Raw genomic sequence first — 10,531 nt, forward strand, 5'->3', positions numbered from 1 at the left:
AATATTTCACTTATACGACGGGGGCCAGTATTATGGTGGAAGGAAAGCGAGCAGAGCCCATGAGAAGCCCACGACCATCCACAGGTTGCTGGCAGACAAGGCACGTACGGTCGGAGAGGAAGCCAGCATGAGCTGGACTTGAACTAAGAGCGACCGCAGAGTGGGATTTAAGCAATACTCATTCATACATTCATTCAATGAGAGGCACTGTTCGCTTTTCGCCTACTGTGGTGCGCTTTATACGTGTCATGTGCTCTAACAGGAACGCGGGAAATTTATATATACATACGCAGAAAATTTATATACACAGATCGCTGTTATTGTGGAAGATCGGCTACCAGAGTTTCATTGACCTGCTTAACTGAGTGCACAGCCATTTTTTCTTTCCTAATCTCTCTCAATGATGTATAGCATCCGGAGAACTTTTCTTGTCCACCTGGTTGGGGAACAGCCATAAATGGGAAGTCCATAACATTACATTGTCTTACGCAGCACGAGCATCCATGCAGCGGTATGAACATGCGCAGATGTAAGGAGCGAGCGAGCGAGCGTGTGAGCTTTCTCTTTGCCGCCGCGAACTATCCCCTCGTTCTATAAGCCACATGCAGAGTGGAGTGTGTTACGGTGAGAAGTAGTTGATATCAAGTACCAGGCACTCTATCCCATCTGCCCAGGACTCTAACCCATCTCAGCCGGACGTAGACCACTGAAGACAGCATTCCATAGAAAACTGGTATACACTTCGTACGTTCCTCTTGCACAGATATGGATTACCTTGCTCCTGACTTAGCCTATCTGGTACGTAATTCGCCTGTCACTGCATGCAAGTAAGCGACTGTCAGTTTTCAGTAACTGCTAATTTATATGTGCCAATTTGTCTGTCACAGGAATGAAATGTTGTACGTTTGAACATATTTACCTGAGGCAACCCTGACTGACCGTATGTACAGGGCTACCACAGAATATAAACTGCATGGAAACTTCAAACAGGGCGTTTCTAACGTCTGTTGTGTATGCATAGGGGCCTATACTATAAGAGCAACTATAGTACTGATTTAGATACTTGCATTAGATGAAGTAACTTAAAATCAAGAACACGCTTCCATGTAGAGAGAAATTTTCCGGAATAGTCTGGAGATGAATTCTTAGAGAATTGAACGGTTGCTGTATATTTGTGTGTATTTTGATGTCAGTTTGGTTCATGTTTACTTTATACTTACGAGTTTCTCACGTATACGACCGTTAGATGATTCGGTAAACCACAGCCCTTTGCTGGGTACCCGACACCAATCTCCTGGTTTAAAGCCGCAGTCGGATAAGCGATATCTGCATTCGTACCTACAGCCTATAGATCTCACAAACGCATATTAACTACCGCAACTAACCAGCCAGACTAACGCTTTGAAGTTGAGGGAAAATTCACATTTCATCGCACTGCGCTTTCAGCGTAGCGTCATGTTTACAAAAGGCTTCTCCATTTTATAAGAATATTGCAAAAAAACCTAAGCATTTATTTTATCTTTGCCTTATATAAACATCAAAGTGCCTGAACGTAACTTCTTGCCACAAGGAGAAAAAATACAGCTGGGACCTTTCTCCATTTATCTATAACGGCGTCTACGTTTAGCATGTCTGTTTACTTAAAGTCGATGTAGTCCTAAATCAGGGCAGGGTTTACGTTGACTCGGATTTGAAGTCACACATGCGCACAGAGGTGTTTGTGTGAACGACGAACATTACTGCCCCAATCCCACATGTTGTTAATGATTAAATATATTACTAGGGTCAGTTTGTATAATGATCGTTAATAACCCAATTATACATAGGAAATGATGGATACTAGTCCTATATTTGAAGTTTATCACCTGGGTAGACAATAACAATTGCATAAGCAAATAATTTTAGAAACCTTACGTACAGAAACAGTTGCTAATACTCTTAAGTTTCATTTGTACTCCAGTATAGTGTACGTGATGTTACATATTGTGTAAATTGTGATGATAGACGAGGGGATCACCCCCTTAATTCACCTCTTGTTTGCTTGTATCCTTGTTTCCGGTTTGCTTATTTCCTTGTTCTGCATAACTGCTTATTTTCTTGTTTCCATATTCACTTGTTTCCTTCTTTGCATGGGCCGTCTTGACCGTATTTTCGATGGCATAACGACAGTGCTTGTCGTGGCAGGGTTAATACAGACGTAATCATTTTGTAGGTTTGCCCTATTCCAGAAATTCCGATTTAAATTAGAATTTTAGTATGATTCTACGGCTTTTTTGGATTCCGTATGTTACAAAGTTTACCTTACATGTTCTGTATAGTCGGTATTTCTTCGTTTCCAAATTATAACGGCTTATAACGGCTCTACAAAACAAGCATACGAACTAAATATCTGGAAGAAAGTAAACTGCAAACTATATATAGGCTAGAGAAAATTAACCATGCAAAACTTTAAAAAACCCATCATATGACCGTAAAGTGGGTCAAGTTTTTCAATCGGGCGTCATGACAGACGTTCGTTTGCCAATCGTCAACTATAATGGACAGTCGAGGTGAATAATCATAAGATCCAGTCCTAAAATCACATTTATCCGCAAAATTTACACAGGAACGTCAGTCTACTCACAGTGATTATTCCGTTTCCTGCACTTGTTTTACATCAATGCCTAAACTGTGTATACATACTTGACCTTGTGACCCCACGAGGCCTATACACGTGGTCTTGTTTACGTTCAGACGCATCACTTGTCGTTCTGTGTCTGTCCGCGGACTTGTCAGAGTTCATCGACGAGAAAGGCGTCAAGTGGTCATTATAGCCTTCTTTGCATATTTTGAATTCAAGGGAACCCATGGGTTTTATAAGTAAGATTTATGGGAGAATGCGTTATTTTTCTAAAGTTACTTCATGCCTAACTTCGCCGTGGTTCGTTGCTTATGAATTAAAATTTTTAGGGAGATATGGACATGGAGATAAATGATAAAATATGGTTCAAACTATTTGCAACTGGTCCTCAATTTCTGGCCAAATTCGCTATACTTTTTTTTGTCAATGAAGACAAAGTGAGAACTCGAAATGTGTGATTTGCATTTAACAGGGAAGACACAAGCCTTTACACGTGAGTACATTACTATACTTGTTTTTCCATTTATCGCGAGATCAGGGTCATCTTTTCGTGATTTGTGTACTTACGCAAGGCCTCTTACTTCACTTCTGAGAACTAGAGATTTATGGGTAAATATATCGTCACGAAAAAAGCCATAGACCGGTGTTGTGCTTTAATTTATTGACGAACATAGGTTTGTGACCAAGTGAGCCATTTGTAAATAACTAAATGTAAACAAAGAGTAGAAGAAAAAAGAAATGAAATAAAAAAGGGAGAAGAATCAGTCACCTAGCAACCGGTTCATAAATCATTTTAATCTTAAAGACGTTTTAGCCTGTAGTTATACAGATCACACTTTTGCCGATTTTTTTATCGGAATTTTACCCGATTAATAAATCTTGACTCCCTTACGTTTACAGAGTTGCCGCCTCGAGCACTCTCCCGCCCCTACCCCAAAGCATGTGCCCCACATATCGTTTTTGGTGGTAGATCACTATACCCAGCTCTTCTCTTGATCCCTTGAGCTAACGTGTAGTGTATTATGTGCCAATAAAAATCACGGCTATATACAGCAGACTGTAAAGCCACACGCACAAGGTCTGTGTGTTTAAGATAACTTTGAACACCGGCAAGACAAGCAATTCAGTCACGACTATACTTCAGCCATTTCTACCGTAATAAATCAATGTGCTTAACCTTTGTAAAATTTGTTTGATCGGGGTTGCTGAAGTTAATGGTAAGACCAAACAAACGGAAATCCCCGAGAGGAATTCTCTAGCAGCCCGAAGAGTCAATAAGGACAGACTCTATCGTTTGCATGGACCTGAATAAAGCCGTGATAACGTGTGGGGAAGGTGCCTATAGCACTAACCATGTGGGACCGAGACCCAACCTGCTGGGAGGGCAAAAAGCCCTCACCGTCCGGAACTAGCCAATGGTGGACGTCATTGATCTGATTTTACAAGTATCTTTTGTTAACGAGCAAAACAGAACAAAAGACCTTAGCGAGGAAAATAAGTAATTGTAGCAAGAACACTTGACTGAACTCAACCGTCGATCTGATGCAATTGGATAGACAAATAATGGTAGTTTTTTTATGTGTTTTTACCTTTGGGTATACACTTGTGAATGGATAGTCGTGTACAGTTGAAAGTCTTCCGGCTTGTGATCGGGTTGAGGATTTCCCAGCGTGGATTGATTCCACCGAAGACTGTTGTTGTAACACGTTTATGCTTACTGCCGAGTGGGGCATTTTATAGTCTACCTCCACCTGTTTACAGAGAAACAAAAATGAAAATGCCGAGTGACAACACGTTTATAAATAGAAACTTGACGGACGGCCGGTTTAATTTGTTACAAATTTAGTGTATGGAAGGAGAAAGTACATACCTGTAATGTCAACTCAGTTTGCCGACCTGCTTTTATGCTAGTGTGTGGTATATTGGCAGACCCACCTAAATGATAATTAAAAACAGGTACATGTACGTTTGAAGACAGTAGAAGATTTGCTTCAATAAGAAGATTAAAGCATTCCTGTAGCATCAGTGTTATGTAACAGAATTTTATAGTAGACTAAATTGAAATATTGAATCTCCAACATCGTCTCTGGATCTGCCAGATATTAAAGGCTGCTTTCTTCATCATTTCTCAAACCGTTTCACCCTAGCTCATTCTCCCATCTCTACACGGAAGAAGTTATTTCAACTACATCTAATCTGAAGATTAACCTGTCAAGACTGATGGGTGAGTTAAATTCGAGATCTCGAAAAAAGTTTATGAATAAGGGAAAGGTATGTTTTATTCAGTAAATGTACAGATATCTTAAAACTGATTGGAATTGCATTCCATGCTTAAGATCAAAACGGCGCCTGTTTATATCAAGTGCAGAGATGAAATCTGCTTTATAGTTGGGAAGTCATCACGGAGGTGGTCCCTGACATAAGTAAGATACATGCTACAAAAGTCTTTAGCTGTCAACTGCAGAAATATTTCACTAGGAAAAACCTCACGCAAATGTATACGGAAACTTTATGCTACTCTTTCCCGCGCAGCGGAACGCAAAATAGTGCTTTGTGCCAAATAACTTCTGAGCTTGTGAATTGATATGTGGTATACATAATGTAGACAACTCTCACCGCATTTTGGCAATCTGAGAGAAATCGTGATGTTCTTTGAAAGATTTTCACACAGCACCGAACAATAATTTTCATCTATTACTGACAGCATCTGATAAAGATCTAGCATAAATATCTGTGTAGGGGAAAAAATCATCTTTGTACGTATAGTTCACGCCACGATTTTCTATACGTTTTCCGAGTATTACTGGACTGATTGCTTAGGGATTGACGTCGTACTTAACAATTTTTCCGCCATGTGACGACGAAGAAGTCCGAGAGTATTACGTGATGACGTCTTCTTTGAAATATCGAAATAATAGTCTTGTGAGTCTCTTTTCTAAAGCTTTTTTTATCTCCTTTCAGAAAGCACAAAAGAAGAACAGTGGTGTACAAAGAATATAGAAGTGGACAACATAAAATCAAGCAGAAAGTCATGGCGCCACCTTTGTTGTTCTTGAGACGGCCAGAATATAAATGGATGAGAGTTTTTCCAGGAAGGACTTCGGTATAGGTACGAGAACCTTAGTCTGGAAGGTCATTTTTACTAAAGCTTTTTTTTTATAAGACTCAGTCCCAGTTTGTTGAAATTTTATATTTAATGGCATTATTTACGGAGAAAGTTTTCCACAAGAGACCAACAGAATTTTCCAGCAATTCTGCATATCTGTAAACTATAACCATTATCTTAGTCAAGATCTGTATTTGATGATAACAGCTGTAGTGAGGCCAGATATAGCAGACCTTTAGTTTGAGCTCTTGGAATCTCTCCCCCTCCCCACATAGTGATGTTAGGTATCACTTTACAGGTTTCAACCATATTCTTTTGCGCAAAAGGCCATCGCCCTACAGCCTTGGCATCTATGTATGGACCAGTTATATTCCAGATGGGTACAGACCACCTTTCAACCCTGTTCATACCAAGTATATTTGATGTACTTTAGCTACCGATGTATTTTAATGATGGATAGTATCATATACTCTGTTCTGTTTATAAAACAACTGCACATTCTGCGCAGTGCATATTAGATAAAATAATTAACTTACGCTGAAGCAATGATTTCGATTTTCACATTTGTTCTTATTTGTCGTTGCAAATAAATCGAACTACCTTTCATTTCCTACCGTTGATTCAAACTTACAATATATATGTGTATATTCATATGCCGTAAGATAGTTCTACACATAGGTCATTTTTTATTACATTGTTACATTTTTATTACATTGTTACATTTATTACTGATATTCGCTATACAAAGAGGGTGAACTGAAACTGGACAGAGCGTTTGAAAACATCATTATTATGTGCCATCATTACATGCAATGGACAAACGTGTCCCACCTTTTTTCTCAGGACTTCCAACTGCCACCGGATTAATCATACATTCTATGGGGTCTCCAGTACTTACGGTAAATGACACAAACTTTCGTCGTTGCAGACCGCGCTACATATTTTACCTCATTCCGAGACTTCTATTGATCTTAGCAATGCGTTTTAAGGTTCACTTGAAAGGTGCTTAATATCCAATAGACAAAATGTAACTTTTAGCATCAAAACTAATATTTTATTTCGTGTATTTGTCCAGCTCATGCTGGCCTCCTCTCCAGCCGTAAGTGGGAAGGTTTGCCAGGAACCTGCGGATGGTCGTGGCTCTGCTCGGTTTCCTCCCAAAATAATTATCATAATGCTGGCCGCCGTCGAATAAATGAAACATTCTTAAGTACGGTGTAAAACACCAATCAAATAAATAAATGAATCATTTGCTGTAGACAACGTCAGCTGCAAAATTCATGAGCTAAGATACAATATTTTTCTTTCTCTGTAGGTTTTCGCTACGGATGCTGGAAATGAACTAGGTATCACGCTATTGAAGGTTGAGGTTGACAAGGAATCGCACTACTGGAGTTTGAGGTTGACAACGCAACACACTACTGAAGGCTGAGGTTGACAATACTGCTGAAGGTTGAGATCGACTAGATATCACGCTAATATTAAAGTTGACTAGATATCAGGCTACTGAAGTCTAAAGTCAACTACATACCACGCTACCTGAAGTCTGAAACTACAGTTCTGCTAAAACTACAAGGTGACTAGGGATCACGCTATGGAAGTGACAGAAGTAAGATATGGTTTCATAGGACTGTTTAACTGTCGTGACAACATTTTGAGTCATTATAGACCAGTGATTACAGATTATCATCACTGCATGTATATTCTGAACCTGCTTAGAGCATGTTGCAAGGGTGTGTGTAAGTTGCTACTATTTAAGTATTTGCCTGAACCGTTAGAATAAAACCCTACCTGAGATATAAGGCCAGATTTCACCGGTTAGATGGGATCATTTGTTCAAGAAAAAGACCTCTCAAAATCGAAATAGGCATCACTAAACAGACCACTTAAAACTATGCATATACTTTCATAAATTTGTTAAAGAGTTAAAGGCGCTCAAACATTTGAATTCTGAGCTGAGCTTTATGGACCATACTATCAGGAATAAGGAACTCCCGGGAAGTTTTCCCAACTCTAATCACGACACCGAACGTTGGGAAAACTCTTTTTACTTATGAGTAAAAGATAACTGAAATAATGTTTCCAAATATTCCTTCCTTCTGGTGATCATCACTCATTAATCTGGTCTTTCTGTGATACGGATGTTAACGAGAAGGCCTGCTTCACCCAAACCCCAGTTGTCTATTCTACCATCGTAAATACAAGTTTAATGTCATTATACCAGCCTGGAATACTGTTGATAAATGGGATTGATTCATATGTTAAGATGATGGAAAAATAGATGTAAATGCTTATTCCACTGTTATGTAACCGTTGATTCAGCTGCTGTAGTATGTCTGGAAGTTTGACACGTACTTTACGAGGCGCGGTCAGTTTAGTCGAGATCTGTCCTGATTCCCACGGCCAAAAACCTGACCGCCGTCATGTAAGATGAATAAGGCGTAAACCGCTGGCTGGTCAATCAACTAATCTATCAATCAAACAGTTACATTTTTGATCAAACCTTTAAAAGCAAATACATATCTGTCCATTTCTGTTGGATGGTCTTTCTGACTCAGGCTCTGCTACTTAGAAAGCCTCGCCGTGAAATGCCAGAGATGTATCACTTTGAACGTTCTCTGAACCTTAGTCACCTTTACCCTTGGACAAAAACTTTGTTTCCTGTTTACAAAAAGCTGTGATTTTCCAACCTCATCATGAAATGCCAGAGATTTATCACTTTGAACGTTCTCTGAACCTTAGTCACCTTTACCGTTGGACAAAAACTTTGTTTCCTGTTTACAAAAAGCTGTGATTTTCCAGATTCATCATGAAATGCCAGAAATTTATCACTTTAAATGCTGCTGAAGTTTAGTCAGCTTTACCCAAGGACAAAAACAGCGTCTTCGGGATTATAAAACGCTGTGATTATAAATTCAGTTTTATCCAGTCTCAATTTATTTGATTGGTGACTTTATCGGTACTTTAGGTTTATGGACGAATGAATCACATTTCGTCACATTGTTTGATTTTAATTTTGTTCTGTTTTGTACAAAATCACCAGTGTTTTTTTAAAATTTATTCGATAGGCTCTCAATGCATCCTCATCAACCAACAACACTCCTGTGGATAGGCAGTTGGCGGACATATACGCAATACACAACCCTGGTCAGGCCGCTGTGGACAAGTACGTCACTCCCATTATATACATACTTGGCTTTCCCGGAAATATCCTGGCTTTCCTCGTTTGGATAGGAAAGCGCATGCGCCATTCATCCGGATGTTACCTGGCAGCTTTGGCGCTCTCTGATCTAATGTTCATGGCGTTACACGTTCTGTTCGAATTGGTGAATGTCTGGAATATGGCCATTTTAGACGTGCCTATCATCTGTGAAATGTATGCTGTATTTTTTCTGTGGTCTCAGTATTACTCCCCTTTGCTTGTTCTCGGCTTTACTGTGGAGCGCTACATTTCCATTTGCCACCCGTTCAGAAGGGAGAAACTGTGCACCACGCGGCGTGCAGTTATCGTTATCATCCTGCTGTGCTTATTGTCATTGGGATTATGCGCTATTCAGGGATATTTCTTGATGTATGATTACAATCAACAAATCTGTACTATGAGAAAAAGCGTTACTGACGGGGGTGTCGAGTCTGTTTGGTCCATTTGGACATGGGTGACAGAAATGCTTATTTTTCTGCTTGTTCCGGTTGTGGTACTGGGTGTTAACATCCGGGTCATCAAGGAAGCACGGCGTATCGGTCGCGAAGAGTCCATGCGCTCCTTGAAAGGAACGCCGCGAAAAAACTCTGCCACGACACTGATGCTTCTGGCCGTGTCCTTTTATCTGATAGTGACTACTCTACCGGTGTCTATCATGTACGCTTTAAACTATTCATTCTTGGAAGGAAGATTGTCGATGACGGACGAAGAAATAGAAAACGACGTAACATGGCAGCAACATTTTGCTTACTTGCAAGCGCGTGCTGTAATTCAGGAAATCGGGCTCACGCACTACGCTTGCAACTTTTATATCTATTGCATAACCGGTAAAATATTTCGCGGAGAGCTGTGCAAAATGATAGCCTTTGTTCGCTGTAAAGCGTGGAGTAAAGGTGGCATGCTTGGCGAGCATACTCGGTACTATAGCACAGCAGAAACAACAGTTGCCTTGAATACTTGCACCACTGCTAACGGTAGGAGTACTCAGTCGACGCCAGAGACGTCAGTGTAACCACACACAGCAGTTCTGGGTACAACTTTCTTGTCGGATGCATCCATGGATCCTATATTCTCCATGGCAGTTGCTATAATTTACCTAACCTGTGATTAACATGCTTTTAACAATGAACAGTTTTAGACAATACCGATTTTTGTTTTATCAGTTATCATTTATTAACTGCCACAAGCAACTCTCTGAAAATCTGGCGTTGTTGTAGTTGTTCTTATTGCTTCTGTTAAGTTGTAGTTGATGGTGGTGTGCCACTTTTGATGGTTGCCGCGCATATCGGTCGTCTTGTTTCAATCTGATTAATGAATTATGCCATCCTTGAGCACATTCAAAGCCACCAAACGATATGACGATCTAGTGTTTGTACACTTGGCCAGTTCTGCTAGTTTGGTAGTTTCCTGTTCTGCCTTATAGGTTCTCTTTTTCTAAACTATTCTATAAAGAAAAGTATCAGTGAGCCACATTAAATAAGTCAAATGTATGGAAACAAATCTGATAAATCTTAAAGAAAAAAATTTTTTTTTTTAGAAATGCATTTCGAAATGCAGAATAACGATTGCTCGATATTTATTTAATTATTTGATTGGTGTTTTA

The 10,531-nt window shown here is 39.7% G+C and overlaps 1 protein-coding gene across 1 annotated transcript; it reads left to right on the plus strand.

Annotated features, from left to right (window-relative positions):
- The first annotated feature begins 678 nt into the window (after positions 1 to 678).
- On the plus strand, positions 679 to 9,940 carry LOC135473311 (neuromedin-U receptor 2-like). The gene is made up of 4 exons (XM_064753159.1): positions 679 to 798; positions 5,582 to 5,729; positions 7,042 to 7,335; positions 8,795 to 9,940. The coding sequence occupies exons 3-4, from the start codon at positions 7,321 to 7,323 to the stop codon at positions 9,938 to 9,940; spliced, it is 1,161 nt and encodes a 386-aa protein (XP_064609229.1). The 5' UTR covers positions 679 to 798; positions 5,582 to 5,729; positions 7,042 to 7,320.
- The last annotated feature ends 591 nt before the right edge of the window (positions 9,941 to 10,531 follow it).

This window comes from Liolophura sinensis, chromosome 8 (genome assembly GCF_032854445.1).
Source record: "Liolophura sinensis isolate JHLJ2023 chromosome 8, CUHK_Ljap_v2, whole genome shotgun sequence".
Lineage (NCBI taxonomy): Eukaryota > Metazoa > Mollusca > Polyplacophora > Chitonida > Chitonidae > Liolophura > Liolophura sinensis.